Raw genomic sequence first — 16,407 nt, 5'->3', positions numbered from 1 at the left:
AAAAAAAAAGACGTTTAAGTGCGCCTTATAGTCGTGAAAATACGGTAATCAGAAACACTTCAAAGTCCAGAAGGTCTAGAACTAGTATATCTGCTACTTCCTGTTTCCCCTTGTATTAAACGGATATATAAATATCTATATAAAGCGCATATGTCAAAGTCAAGGCCCGCCCGCCGAATCCGGCCTGCGAATTGTTTATCCATGGCTCCCAGGATGATACTTAATTACCATTAGAACCGGCCCACAGGCCACGGCCACTTGTGTGAGCTGCAGTGACTTTGCAGACTACCGTTGCAATGTGGGGAATGTAGTGGTGGTTCGGTTGTGTTGCACGCACCAACACGACATTCCCGGGGGAAAACAGGATTGTTTTCTTTTATGTAATTTTTTTTGCTGTGCTTTGCATGTTTGGATTGTTTTGGTTTTTGCTTTTCCCCCTTTAACAATCCAAGCTGGGCTGAAGTCGGTTGTCTAAGGAGGCGGAGTGCACTAACTGCGCTCCGCAACTGCTGTCAGCAGAGGCTGACTGAAACCAAAATGAAAGGAGCCTGGATGGAGGGAGGGGCAGAGCTGATCCTGCAGGTGATAGAGATGGACAAGCTGTTCAGCGAGGGGCAGGTAGGATCTGCACGCTAGGCACAAAATACCGGAAAGTGAACAGAGGGCACAGTCAGGGCAGAGGTCCGCGCCTGTAAGTAGCGCTCCGTCTCAAGAGTATCGTTCGGATGCCACCTGCCCCTCGCTTAGCAGCGTGTCCATCTCTATCACCTGCAGGATCAGCTCTGCCCCTCCCTCCATCCAGGCTCCTTTCATTTTGGTTTCAGTCAGCCTCTGCTGACAGCAGTTGCGGAGCGCAGTTAGTGCACTCCGCCTCCTTAGACAACCGCCTTCAGCCTAGTGTGTTTGGATTGTTAAAGGGGGGAAATCAAAAACCAAAACAATCCAAACAAAATTTATAATGCATGCACTTTGATTATGTATTTATCTTAATAAGTTTATTAAAGTAATAAAGGTTTATTTATAGTTTGTTAAAAAAACAAAACATATTAGGTCTTAGTTTAACAGGCTATGTTCATTTCAATATGTTTTAATAAACATATAACCAGCCCGGCCCTCAGCTTGTAGCAAATTTTTTTTTTGGCCTTCGGTATATTTGACTTTTGACAGAAGAGCATGCCATTAAACAGATGAAGACGTCTAGAAACAGGAACAAGAAAACAACTACAAACACGAACTTGCTTGTATCTGCAGCCAGGGTTATAAATGAAAAGTGCTTTTCTTCAAAATGCCCTGATAAATTTATTAGGACACATCATGCAACAGAATGTAATCTACTCTTGTAGATAACACCACATATACTAAAAGGTGCAATTGCAACCATAGAACATATTTAGCCTTCCCTGTAACTAGTCATAATGTTGTATAAAGTCTACTGTGCAGCGGCGATGATGACAACAATGGTTAGCCATTCTTCTGTGATGTCTGGAGAAAAATTGCAATTCAACAGAAAGCTTGCTTATGTAACATAATCTCTATCGCATTCTGTTCTCTGAAGCTTAAAAACCGATGAGGTGAATAAAAATGAGGGTGATCAATGGTTGCTTCCAAAACACTCGGTTCAGAGGAGCTCAAGTTGTTATGTAATAGGTTAGCAGCACTGAGGCCGGTGATAAATCAGAGGGTGCAGGCTCAGAGTTGGTATGCATGCACAAGGCTGAGGAAATAAGACCTAATAAAAAATGTTTATAACTGAAATGCAGTTTGAGATAAATTTCCTTTCTTGTATAGATTTCAGTTTTTGATGCAATATAGTGTTGCTACATGCTGTTCATGTGAGATTTTTCCACTGAGCTGGAAATGTCAGAGTATCCTGACCTTTCTCTGGCAGATTTTTTGAATTATTAATCTAAAAAGCTTTTTCGGTAAATATTTATGCCAAGATGAGGAAGTAATGTGGAATTGAAGACAGTAAGAAAGATAGATGGACAACAGATGGATAACAGGTTAGACAGACTGATTGATACACAGTAGGGTAAAATGAAGCCTGAATTTATTTATTTTTTTCTTTTAAAATTCCCCTCCATTGTATTCTTTTCTGAACTTTTCCTTAATTAGCAGTGTAGAAACCATCTTAAATGTTCCTTTTCAAAATGTTACTTAAAAAAAGTAATCATGAGCCACAAACTTTAGTCATGTTTTCAGTGAGGTGATGATAGCTTAAAAGTTTGAATAACTCCTTACCGTAATCCCACACTGGGATAAATAAATGGTTAGACATAAAAACAAAGGCGGGAGGTTTGTATATAGATCAAAAATGAAATACAGAGGTTGCAGTTGTGTTTGATTTGTACCTCTGAGGGATTCGTAGCGACTGTGGAGGCCTTGTATCCCAGCTGCAGCAGCATTGCTTCAGCAGCGTTCCGCTTGGCCACCTTCTTGTTGGGCCCCGTTCCCGTGGCAACCTCGTTGTTCACCTTCACCTGCACGAACGCACACGTGAAGAGGCAAACAATTAGATACACGTGAGAAAGAGACACGGCTGAATGGTGCGGCGACGTATTAACATGCTGTTTGGTTGGTGTCTAAGTGCTTTTCTTTAGCCTTTCCTGCAGCTCATAGGCCTCCATTCACTTTCAGCTGAGAACTTTTGCTTCCTCGGCCAAGTCAGCCTTGCAACGTGAAGTGTTTGTTTTTCAGTAATCCCAAAGCATTAAATCTGTCCACGCAAAATGTAAGCAGAAATTTCCAAGAGCAGATCGGACGTCGTTGTGTTATACAAACAGACAATTATACTGTACAAATAACATTGTGGGGAGCCGGAGCCTGTGAAAAGCCAGGCCTCGGTGCACTTATTGAAAGCGGCCTGACAATCTCAAGTACTGCACTGAATGCATAAAGCTGGCAGGGACATACAGGGTAAATAGCTGACTCCCAACCAGAATCACTCTTTTATTGAGTATTAAATACTGATAAGCACCTCAAAGGCATCTGATATAAGGTGGAGGCTTTTTTCCTGTTTAAACAAAAGATGTGAAAACACAGGCTCATTTGAGCCCTGCTGCCTACCGGGGGAAACAATATGGAAATTTTAGAAGAGTGAGTGGACTGCACAAAAGAACACACACCAACACACACAGACAGTTCCTAATGTGTGCATCAAAGAGGCATGGAGAATAGAATTGGGGCTGAATTACTTGCTGATGGTGAGAGAAGCTGTGTCCTTTCTATAAAAGAGGAGGATTATGGAAAGAAATGCAAAGAGAGCAAGTCTGACTACCGGACTGAAGATGAATAGGTGCAAAAATGAATAAAATTCATAAAAAGTATCTATTATCACGTGCGTTCTACTTTTAAGTTTTATTCAAAGAACACCTTAAAGACCCAAGATGCCCATGAGGGTTAACTTGTATGTAGCTATGTAAAAAAAAAAGAGAAGCATTAAAACTAGGACAATCTGTGCATCTTCCAAAAATCAATGCTGAATAAGAGGCTGCACAGTAAAATAACCTTATGCCCGTCACATCATGACGATTTAGACAGCGTATGCCTGACGTACGGAAATCTGGTAAAAACGCTGGCATAAATTGGATAAGTTATTGGTAAGTTTTGTAAAAGTTATGAGACCGCTGAGGCACGCTGAAACACGCTGGCACATGTCGACATACGGCAAGACATACGGCAACTAAGCCAGTGTATGCTCATACATGGGGCATAGGTTACAGGTCAATTATCTGATAGTTTACATACGTTAAAAGTAAGTTACTTATTAGTAATGGTGTCTAGCTTATCCAAGACCTATGAGTAACTTGTGCATAACTTATCAAGAACTTATCTCCAACGCATATCAAGGTATTTGATGTGTTCCAGATGACCGCTGAGCATGTTTCTAACTTACAGCTACTGTTTAAAGGCATATTGGCAGCGTTTTGGTATAAAAAGAGGTTCATAGGAGGAAATTGTCAGTCCTCCTCCAGACTGCATCCCCATTATAGGATGAACGAGGAGGTGTGTGTGATGGATCCTCCTTGGGTTCACGTCCACGACCAATAAACTTCCTAGCAGACATCACACTGAATCTGCTGTGACTGCAAAGCCTCTTTCTTTTTCTTGTTTCTATTTATTATTCTTTTTTTTTTTTTTTTTTGGCAGGCAGTAAACAGCAGCTACGTTAAAACCACGATCAAATAAATCTTTTTATGCAGGCCGGGCGTCTCTGGGCGCACAGCTGCCCTCCTCAGGACACTGGTTTATGGCATTTCATGGGCATTACGCTGCTGTGCGTTATGTATAAGTTAGGCTGTTGTTGGTAATAAGTTCTGGACTTTGTATGAATACTCTATATATATGCCCAAAATTTAAGACATTCATAGAAAGTTCACTGTATGCCAGTGTTTTGGAAGATTCTGGGACGTCAGGTATACACTGGCTAAATCGTCAAGGTGTGACAGGGCCCTTACAAAGACAAAAAGATCTGAATCCTTCTGATCAGATTATAGCTGGAAAGGTCTTCATCAGCCTGTGTTTCCTCCCTCCCATATTTCTGAAGTAAAACCATGATACCTGAAGCTCCTCAGTTCAATATTTCCCTCTGAATACTATCAGAAGTGATATTCCTACATGGCAGTAGCAATGAAATCACCAGCCATGTCATCCAATCCTGACAGTGAATATTTTAATATCCCACTATTAGTTCTTTTCTAATGTGCACTGACAATAACTTTATTATCCTGATGAAACCAGAAAGCATTAGAATAAAAACTTTTTTTTTTTTTATTATCTAACCATATATCTATCACAAGTCAAGTGGCATTGATTTAAAACTTTATGGATATTTTACCCAGAATCTGTACAAACCTTAGAAACAGATTATAATAACATTTGTCTGAAATTACTGAAAAAAGTCAGCAATGAGAGAAGTTTCAATTCCATAAAAGATCAGCTCTGTTAGAGAGGAAATGTTCTTTATTTTTTATTTTGCAAAGAAACCAATCTTGTTTTAACTTTGATTTGCATTTATCTGAAAAAAAGGTAAAAACATTAAATTGCAAGGATGGACGCCTTTAGAGCTGCCTCCTTTGTCGTCGATTTCAATGGCCTAAAACAGCGTGTTGCAACCTTTCATGGATAGTAAAGAGGTGTTTGTAGTGTTGCTAGCAGATAGTGTTGATTCTGCTGACATTACCGACCTGCATTATATTACACAAAACCTGATGCAAAATGACCAAAACTATGACAAAAACAAAATTAATAGAATCTGCAAAATTTTAGAAATTTTGCAACATCAAACCATGCTATAATACATTTTTGACTTTGTTAAAAAAAAAAGGTAAAATGGTAAAGAGCATGTACTTATATAGTGCCTTTTTTCAAGTCAGGTAACTTGACCAAAGCGCTTAACACTACATTCATTCACACACACTCTGATAGTGGCAAGCTACATTGTAGCCACAGCTGCCCTGGGGCTCACTGACAGAAGCGGGGCTGCCGTACACTGGGGCCACCGGGCCCTCTGACCACCATCAGTAGACAATGCAGGTGAAGTGTCTTGCCCAAGGACACAACGACACTGAAAGTCGGAGTCGGGGCTTGAACAGTCAATCCTTCGATTTCAGGGAAAACTCCTACATCCAACGCCACTGTCGCCCACAGTGACAATATAATTATATCATTATGTATAAAATGCCTTTTTAACTATTAATCGGGGCCACTTTCTGTGAGGTGAGCCCGGAGGTGAGCAGCTGCCTTCTGTGCATTCTAAGCAATTTCTCTGATCTGAGTAAGATTACAATTTCTATCAGAATCTGTAATCTCTCCTGGTTATTTAATACATATAAGTTATGATATGTTATTTAAAGAGTTTGTCGCGAGTGATCTCCTTTCAGGGTAAAGAACCGGAAAGATAGAGAATCAGGGTGCATACACAGAGCCCATCATTAACAAGCTAAAAAAATGTCCCTTGATTTGATTTTAGAAATATGGTCACCTTAATTTTGACCCTAAGAACATGTACAAACTCTCAAGCAAGGTGGTGGTACCATCATGCTGTGGGTGATCATTTATATCAGTGGTACTGGTGCAATGTTGAAAACGGATGGAACAAAGGAGGAAAGTTGCACCCAAATGTTTCATTATACCATAGGATAGCAATACATTTGAGACTCAAACGCAGTTGGGTTTTTTCCACAAGACTCACAATGAGTGACTCTATCAGTAAAGCAGGATAATATCAGTTTTTCCAACTCTATTGGAAAAAAAAAGTTATTTGTTTAATAGAAAATCGCAAGATTTCCAAAAGGTTAAGTCTGGATACAACGCTTATGGTTGGAGGTATAACTTGCAAAGGGTCATTCAATCAGACTATTATGAATGCATAAATAAAGTTGGGCCTGTATGTACATTCTTCAACCAGTTCTCCCTTTAAAACCACATTGTGTAATCATTCTGCTCAAGAAAACAAAACAAAAAAAAATTCTAGGAAAAATTAACCAGGGGATTTTTTTTTTACTGATAGACATATGAGCGAATGCAACACAATGGACCACAACTGTAAGCTGAAACCAGTTTTTTAGAAGCAACAACTCCACTTAGATATTCTGATCCAGACTCACTGAACCAGACGGCCAAATCAGTGTTCTCATACAGCTGTTGTTACTGGACAGTATGTGCATAAACTTTTTTCTGTTGTTTTTTTCAGTCATTTAACAAAATCAATAAGCTGTAAAACGAGCTAGCATTAAAATCGCTCAGCACTAACGGAGCACTGCCTGTGCCTTGTTTTTCCAATGCACCATGTTTCAATTATTTTCAGTATATGAAGCTTTGTACGCTCACATTTTCATGAGAGTGGACTTGGAGACAGATTTTATAGTTGAAAATGTTCTGCACTGCCAACTGTGATTAGGATGACAGATTCATGTGTAGACCAGAGGGAACGGTCATCTCGTTTCTTTTCCTTTTTTTCTGCCCTTTACACAACAAATCCCAACATAACCCCATTCTATGCTAAACAATCACAACTATATTAAGCAGATTAAAACTGTGCTCTAGTCGTCCAGAGAGGGCATTATCTAATATCTTTTAACATACTTCCCTTAATTTGTTTAAATTACAGTAAACTGACTAAAATAATTATGTCTAAAAATGTTTATATTTAAGGACAAAAGGTGTAGACACTTTGCTTAGTTGTTATAAAAGCTAAAGAAATCAGCTCCGTCTTGCAAGCAGCTGAGGTTCATAGGAGAACTTTATGTTAACTGGGCAAAAGTTGATTGTCAATGTTAAGTCAACCTGACCCACAAACTTTATCACTGGGACAACTAGTGGTTGTGGATAAGATGTACCACCGAAATGGTAAACACAGAAGGCTGTCTAGACCCAGACGTTAGGATTCATTCAATGCCAGTCCTGTGATAGGAAAAGTGTTTAAACAACTATAGTTATAATTTTCTTAGAATTAGTAACCTCAATTGTACAGTTTGCTGACAGGAAATGGGCGTTGAGAGAGGTGGAGGACATGCAGCAAGGGTCGAGAGAACTATAATTTCTGTAAAATAAGTACTTGATCTCCTCATGTACCAGCGCCGTGCCCCAAAGAGAGGTTTCATCAAATTAATTTGCCTTAATGTTGCTCTTAAAAGTGAAATTCTTTAATGTTTGGTAAAAAATATCTTTTAGAATAACTTTTCTTCAACTTTTCCTTTACTTCATCCCTGTCAAATCGAGAGCCCATCAGAAGAATGTTTCTATACCGCTCTACATGTCTACAGAACCGGAAGTGTTCCTCAGTGGAAATACCCTGACTTTTCCCACATGACGGATGTCTTCAAATATAAATCTTTATTTTAAAACTAGATTCTCCAGGTTTTAGTAGAAATTTGTCAGAGCAAAACAGAGTTGAGGGTCTTTTATCAGTCCATGTTGATCATTTAGAATAAAATAAACATGAATCTACTGATCTTCGACAAGTTCTATGTATGTCTATATAAATACCTTAGATGCCACTTTTTTTCTTTCATTTTGAAATCCGTACATTATATTTAAAAATGACCACAATCCACTCTGTCAAGAGAGTGGATTTAGAAATAAGAGAAGGCAAAGTTTAAATCTCTGCTCACCTGCATGACAAATTCCCGACGCCGTGGCATCCCTCTTTCAGAGAGCAGTTGGTACTCCGGCTCCTTCTCCTTCTTGGCCTGCTGGATTTGGGCTAATCGGCTGATTGGGTTCATGCCCTGACCATAGTCAGGTCCTGTCTGAAAGGGTAGGGAAAATTTTATAATTAGCTTAATTCAAAGGAATTTATCTCCACCGAATGTTATATTGCTGAGGTAATATTTCCATATAGCTGACTATTGCTGGCACCAGTGATAAAGATGAGCAAAAAGCCTTAAACTGAAAATGTCACTTTTAATCTCAGTAGTTTAATCTTTAACTAAAATTACACAGAAACACACAACCTCTAATTGTGTAGATGAAAAGGAAACAAAAAACTAGCCTATTGCACAGCTGCTGACATCAATGACATTATCTTATTGCAAGCAGTGCTACATAGACCGACATTTTCTCTATTGTCTTTCACATTAACAGCAGCACAGCAGTTTAATGTTTTACCATCAGGAACAAAACCTTTTATCACATTCAACTATTTTTTGTCTAAACTTAATTTTCTGGTTTTAATCCTTTAAAAAGCCTAGTCAGGCACCAATGTTTCAAATTGGCTTTGGTCAATAACCCTTACGTGTGACATCTATTTTCCATTATACATATTAAGCAAAGCTTACTGTATTCATCCTTGCTAGTTAACCAAAATATTTTTGTCGAGTCTATTGCTTAGTTTTTGAGCAAATCAAAGTACCAAGAAACCAGCGGCTGTTGCTACTTTCTGAGCCAGGGGTGACTCAATGGTATCAATGAAATCCAAACGTAACCTATTGCATTGGCAAATTTTTGAAGACATCAATAATGATGTGGGGAACAAATGATTTCGGCTGCCCAATATAATATAGATTTTTCAGTTGCTATTATCAATAAAAAAAAAATTATTAAAACAATAAGGGAAAATGTGCTACCTCTGCATCTCCACTGTAGTAGATTGAGCCATGAAGCCCTTTTGCTGTGCGCCACATCACCATTTCTATAGTTGAGGCAGTCACAGTAGAAGACTTGGACTGACTCAAACCCTAAACAATTTGGATTCTGATATATACAGCACTTGCTTTTTTTATTTAGACATTTCATTTTGATAGCTGGATAAAAGTTTTTAATATATAGTGATATTGCAATATAGTGATAATATCGCATTGTGGCCCACATGCCAATACTCAGCCAGTAGGGGTGAGTATTGGCATGTGAGTCAAAAATGCCAATCAGCATTGAGCAGTCAACTTCATGACCAGCCTCCACTCCACAGACCCCCCTAAGAGGTTAAGCCTCACTGGAAGTGGTAGATCTTTTAGTGCTATCCAATCAGGGCCTTCTTTCTTTATCAAAGTTAAATTAGTCAATTTATGAAGTTTACAAATGCTTTTTGACCAATCATTATCAGGGGTTGCTTAGCCTACTTGGTATTCAATGAGAAACTGTGTATTTGGTATATTAATATGACAACCTTTGCAGAAATATTGCTTTTAGCAACTGGACACCACTCAATTACTTAATTGCAACAAGAGTAGCATTTTTGGGCCACAATGTATCTACAACAAAGTTTAGATGTCATCTACATGCCAAACGGTCTTGATGCTGCCTTTTTTGCACGTTTAGATGGACAGATGACAAGAATAATGCTGTAAAATCATAAATAAAGAAAATGTAAGGAATGTTTCCTGTGTATTAAGCCTGGTGATGCAAGACTTTTACATTCAGAAGCATTCTTGACAAAAGTCCCTCATAAAAACACTGTCATCAGGGATGACTGTCCTGCATATTGTTAGATGCATTCTAACAATATGCAGGGCAGTTCTAGATGACAGTCCTATATACATGTAATAATTCATATATCAACTTGGCATTGGTTTAATACTTTAAATAAAGCTAATCAGGGGATTTGAAAAAAAAAAAAAAATGTTGGTGTTGTTATTCAACAGAGAACCGAAAGCATTCCAAGTCTGGTGCAAGAAATTTACAAATCTACAAATATATCAGCACCTTTAGGATAGTCTTGGTGCGTTTCTTGTAGTGCGTCTTAGGTTTCTCCACAGTCGGTATGAAGGGGAGCTTCTTCAAGTCCTGCAGGATGGACAGAGCGGCGCGCTTCTTGGACAGCTTCTTGCTGTTCCCCTCACCCTCGGCAGAGAACTCTCCAACGGTGACGCGGGTCAGGAAGCTTTTCATATGAGGTGGCCCGCTTTCTTTTAACACCTGGGAAAGTTGGTTAAATGTTCACAAGAAAATAAATAGAGAGACAGAGCGAGAAAGAGAAATAAATAGATGTGTGTCAATATTTTGTCGTGTACGTTATGTGCCAGAAAGCTGGACCAGGTGGTCCAAAACATCTGCTTTATCCACCCATATACGCATGGTAATTACATACAACACACGCTGTACTGAGAAACATCGACACGCACACACCAGGAGTAACATGTTCCTAAATGACAGTCTCTGGTGATGGAGGCTGAATTTCCTTCCTCCAGCCTCTGGTCACCTGGGAGACCTAAAACAAACACCGGCTGGCGTTAGGTCATGCTTCTGCAATCACATCTACTTCCTATGAAGTCTGAGAACAATATCTATGCAGCAGGTGGGGCTCTTTCTAACTTCACGTAGGAAAAGAATTAAGTTTCACACATGTATGATTCCAGAGTTATAACAGTCGCCTGACATTTGTCCATGTTTAAAATGCGCCTCAGGCATTAATGGTTTATGGGTGATGCAGTTTTTTTTTCCCTCTCTTAGGAAGTTCTCTTTCCTTCCCTTTCCTCCTCCCACGCTCTGCAGATTTTCTTGACTAAAACTGGAGCTACGGCGCAGACAGCACAAATTGTAGCAATCAGCCGCAATCTAGAAACACTTAATTTAAACCCAGTGACCGATAAAAACGATTTTACTGATAAGCAGAGGCTTGGGCATTCCCAAGATGCCTTGCACATCAACATGGACAAATACCAGACCAGGGAAAACATTATGAGAATGTGTTCACTTCCTCTTAAAAGAAACATTGCAATTTAATTAAGAAACTGAAAAAAAAGACTGGAAGTTACGAGTTTCAGCACAAGACTATTGTATGTGAAGGGATGAGGGATACAGGGAGGCCTTGAAACACTCACTGTCCAACTAAACAGCTGAACTCCCTCCAACCCAGAGGGATCTACTCTGGTGTTACTCATCACCAGACAAGGGAAATGCAACATGACAGCTTCTTGTACAAACTAACATTTGGCATGATTGGAAACAGTGAATAACAATGTTTTCACTGTGCCAGCAGTGTGCCGGGATGACACTTCAGGCTGCATGGACATTTCTCAGCAAAGATTAAGTCACTTTGAGGAAACTGATATGAACTAGTAACGGACTGCAGATAGATTTTTTTTTTTGGCCCCACACAAGCCTTAAGGAGCCTCGTGATGCAGCTCTTCAGCTGCTCTCAGCTCTGATTGCCTCTCCGCCTTCCACTCGCTCCCCGTTCGTCACATAGACCATGTGTAAGTACTCAGCTAAAGGATCCCTGGGATAGAACCCAACACACAAACGCTGCCGTGTTTCTGAATGGCACTGGAACCAAACAAGAACTCAAGCTCATCTGAAGGCATCCTTTTTCAAGGAATATATAAAACGGGAATGGGCTATTCCCAGTTTGATTTTGTTTCGTTTCATTGTTTAGTTGTCAGGCAACGAGTAGAGACTCCAGGAAGTTAGTGCTCCGGGCCAAGAAATAGTTTGGCACATAAACTCCAGTAGACAGCAAGTTGTAGATTGCACACTTCTGGGCTTGTATGGTGGGTTCCTCTAATTTCTTTATGATTTGCTTTAAAGATGATAACATTTTCATCTTCAATAAGGATTTATCTAATAGGGTTTTAAGTTTTTCTTTGGACTCCAGCCTTTTTGACACTGATTTATTTTCCTGCCTTATCTTTTTACCAAACCATTGTGCTTTGTGTGCTTAAAGATAATATCCAATATCCACACACAGATCAATAAAAGTCTGGATTCCCACCGCAATATTTAACATAACACAAGCAGACAGGAATCAAGTATACAGAGGTGTCAAGTAAAGTACAAATGCTTAGTTCCCTTAATTAAGTAGACATTTTGGCCATCTATACTTTACTGGAGTAAAGTAGACACAACTTTTTACTTCTATTCCTTACATTTTTTGCAACCATCTCTACTTTCTACTCCTTGCATTTTATAAATAGACTAGTTAGTTTAATTTAAGCCTATTTTCATTATGGCCTGTTGGTATTTAAAAAAAACTTTTCATCCAATTAATTTCTTTGTGGATGAATCATTGCAGCACCAATTTGCTGTTCACCATATACCAAAATAAATAGTCTTTCAAGATGATCCAAAGTTACATTTGATGATGTTGCCATTAGTTCTAAAAATAAGAAAATTAGGTATAAAGAACTTATCATCCAAAATACTATAAAAAACGCTCCTTTAATAGGGTAGTGCAGTAGAGGATTTAAGGCTTCTGCCTTTAACATGTTTTCCTGCATTACTTTTACTTTCATATTTTAAGTAGTTTCAAACCTGTTACTTTTACACTTTCACTTAAGTAAAAAGCTTGAGTTGATACTCTAACTTCTACAAAATGTTTTTAAACAGTAGGAGTAATACTTCTACTTCACAAATAAACAATACTCTCATTTAAGGTAGCAGTACGGAGTTCTGAGAAAATAGTGGAGTTACCCTTAAAAAAATTAAACATATTAAAATGTGTTTTTTTTTTATCATTTTTTTTTTAAAGATAATTACTGAAGCTTTAATCTGTGATACAACTACTGCATCATTCCAAAAAACATTGAAACATTTTCACAATGGCAGCCAATGGTGGTGGTAGTGTAATCGTGTGATGTGCTATCACTCTCAATAAAATTTATAATGCAATGCTTGAATTAACATGTGTCCTCCTTTAAACCTTTAAGGCAGTAATAATATTCCTGATTACATCAGGTAAATTTAAACCTAATAAAGCATGTGTAGTTCAGTCTTTGAGGCAAAAAAACGTGAGGCACAAAGGTACAACATTTTAGATTCCTATAGTCTAGGACAGCATCAGACGAGCTGTAGTCAGAGTCCTGGCAGCTGACACAGGATCTACACCGCTGCCGTTGGGATTTCAGCACTCCTATTCACCTACAAGCCAAGCCCGCACACAGACACGCAAATAAACACGCAAACACGCCCGTCTACCACCCGACGACAAGGGTATCAGGTTGTACTCCTTCTGTAATTCAATGTTGATTTTTTTTTTTTCAATGCCCGTCTCTTCATCCTTTCTTATTCAAACATGGGAGGCCTTCACTTTAGCTTCTCATGGAGACATCAATACCCTGGAAGGTCTGAGGAAATGTGTATGCTAGAACTCAGGTACTGTAGAAGGAGGCAATGGGATCAGGGCTCAACAATGGTAAGGATTGGTAGAGAGAAGAAAGACGCTTTTGTGTGGAGCGTTGGATGGACATGCCCTGAGGGAAACCGCTCCTTGTAAGATAGGTGGTTCCTGGCTCAAACGTTCTTCTGTCCCCTCCCAAAAAAAAGAAACACACAAGCAGTGGTTTATAGATTGATTCCTCTTTGATCCTTAGATCTGTTTGATACTCCATGACAGAAGGATCAAATGAGCTGACTGGCTCTTGGGGTGGTGGCAACGTCGCAGAGTGACGGGAAAGTAGACAGTTTAATGGCAACTAACGAGAGATTTCATGCACCAGTAAAGGAAGGATTAAATGATAGAGAGCGAGAAGATGCTGGGCTGAATAGATGGAAGAGTAATACATATGTGTGTTACTTTTAGCTTTTGATATGAGCAAAGTGTGACATTTAACCTAAGAAACAAAGAAAACTAGGTAGGGAGTATCAAGGAACAGATTATCCTACGGTCACACAAAGGAGGAACGTAAGAAAGAATAAATAAATCCAACGGTACATTTAGGGCTGAAACAATTAATCGGATTAAACTTGATTATTGAAATACTGGTCAACTAATTTAGTAATCGAATAATGATAAACTGGAGTATAGAGACTAAAAGACGGTGTTAGCTGACGGAGTGACCCCCTTAGAGCAGTAATTCTACTAAAATTGTGTATATATATATATATATATATATATATATATATATATATATATATATATGTTGCATTTAAGATAAAAAAATATTTTCCGTCTGTCAATACGCCCTATCCAGAAGTCTTCAATTGGAAAAGTTTTGGTTTCACCTGGTTTAATTGCATAAAAAGTCTTCTCTAAGGAAGCTTTGGCTACCCGATTAATTACAGAGAACCCTTCACAGATGTAAAAATGTGTTATAAAACAAAGCTCCCAACATCCTATGAGCAGCACTATTTTAGATTTAATTTAAATAACCAAGCATAGCACTGAGCTTGTCAACAGGGACCTTTCTAGCCCCAGGGACAATTTTATTATTATATGGGCTGCACGTACTATAAAACATAGCTATAGCCATTGATTTGGATATGAATTTCTATGCACAGGGCATAATAAAAAGCATGTTATGGAATAGAAGCTGGATAGAAAGCTAGTGTTCCAGCAGCCAGCCACTATTTTCTGCTGGAGTTATATCTCTGAATAACAGACATTTTTCTTGTGTTCATGTATTCTTCAAAATAATATATCTTCAGAACACAAAACTGAAAGAAACATTATTTTTCATTTACTGATAAAATGGAAGAAATTATACAACTAAGAAAGGTTGAAATGTTACAGTGTTATTTTCCTATACACTTTCCATACTCGGCATACACTTCTTGATCATCAGATTAACCAGCCTGCCACAAATGTTTCGGACATGTAAAAAAACGACACTGATCTTCTATGGCTTCAAAATCCCACTGATAATGATACAACAATGCCCCGGTGTTAATATCACTCTATCTCACACAGTGGTATAAAGATATTTTATACTTACTTTAAAACATGCAATAGCTAAATTGGAAAGTTCAATTTCAGCTGTGAGTTGCTACCTGATTAGTTCAGCTAATAACTATTTTACCACTGTGGGGATCATTAAGGCAGCCAAAGTGTCTATTTACCAGACCATCTGTTGATTATTTAAAGTAAAATCTTGCACAGTCGAAATGTTAATTTCTTTATTTTTTAATTTTCGTTACACATTCATTTTTCCCTGACAAAAGTGCACCAATAAATTCAAAGACATCATAGAGCTTGCTGTTGATGATGATCTTGAGCTATCTCTATAGTTATGCTGCTATAGGCATAGACTTCTGGAGGACATAGGGACCCCTATTTCATCATTCTGCTTCATTCTATCTCTATTCTCAAACTTGGCGTAATCTGTTAGTTCAATCTCTAACGTTATGCTCTCTCTGCTTTTTCTCATAGTAGCTTCGCCTTGTCAGTTCCAGTTTGGCAGTGACACCATCCTGGAGAGATATCAGCTGCCATCAACATCTTTGTTTATAGGTGTTCGAAATCTGCCAGTTTTTCCAGTGTAGCCCTGTTTCTCTGACTGTGACTGGCTGGATGTGCTCTCTTCATCCTCTGACATGGGAGCTGGCTCAGAGCTTTTCTGCCGGGCTGTGTGTTCCCTGGATGGGGCCGCCTTTTACAGTTGCTTTTTGTATCTCTGCTTCTGTCTCCTTGAACCCCAGTCGGCCTCAGCAGATGGCCGCTCACACTGAACCTGGTTCTGCTGGAGGTTTCTTCCTGTTAAAAGTGAGTTTTTCCTCTCTCCACTGTCGCTACAAGCATGCTTAGTGTGAGGGATTGCATTCAAGTCAATGAGTTGATGCAATCAATTGGTCTTCCTTAGATAGAAAACTTTTAATCAATTTGACTGTGTGATCTGGTTGAATTGTCTCTGTAAAGTGCCTTGAGATGACGTGCTGTGAATTGGCGCTATATAAATACATGGAACTGAATTGAATTTTCCCACTAAATCTTCTGAAATAGCCTCTTTAAGAACGGTCTTCGCCTTTCTTGTCTGCAAAGGTAAGAACTTTTTTACTATGAGAGAAAAACAGAATGAAAGATCAAATATCTACATTTTGCACATATTATTGTCCTAATTCCTTCCATCCACACTTCATACTCCTTTATTTGTCTCACGTCCTTCCTTCTTTCCTTCCTCCTCACTCCCTCTTTTTTCCATCCTCCACTGCTTCACCCCCACCCCTTTTCTCCCCCGCCCTATTGAGAATGAAATCCTTCTTTCATTCTACAGGTCCTGTAGATAAGCCCAAGTTTTAAACCTGCTGCAGAACCCT

General features: G+C 38.8%; 1 protein-coding gene across 1 annotated transcript in view; it reads right to left on the bottom strand.

The window, feature by feature from the left end:
* The window catches only part of stau2 (staufen double-stranded RNA binding protein 2), a 116,499-nt gene that overhangs the window by 59,107 nt on the left and 40,985 nt on the right, over positions 1–16,407 (bottom strand). The window contains exons 8-10 of the mRNA XM_015395039.1: positions 10,144–10,356; positions 8,115–8,252; positions 2,352–2,480 (exon numbers count right to left, since the gene is read on the bottom strand). Of these exons, the coding sequence (XP_015250525.1) occupies positions 2,352–2,480; positions 8,115–8,252; positions 10,144–10,356 (480 nt within the window). The remainder of the gene's footprint in view (positions 1–2,351; positions 2,481–8,114; positions 8,253–10,143; positions 10,357–16,407) is intronic.

The sequence above is a fragment of the Cyprinodon variegatus genome, unplaced genomic scaffold, assembly GCF_000732505.1.
Source record: "Cyprinodon variegatus isolate N-32 unplaced genomic scaffold, C_variegatus-1.0 Scaffold721, whole genome shotgun sequence".
Lineage (NCBI taxonomy): Eukaryota > Metazoa > Chordata > Actinopteri > Cyprinodontiformes > Cyprinodontidae > Cyprinodon > Cyprinodon variegatus.
Note: the sequence above shows the minus strand (reverse complement) of the source record. Positions and strands in the feature narration are given on the sequence as shown.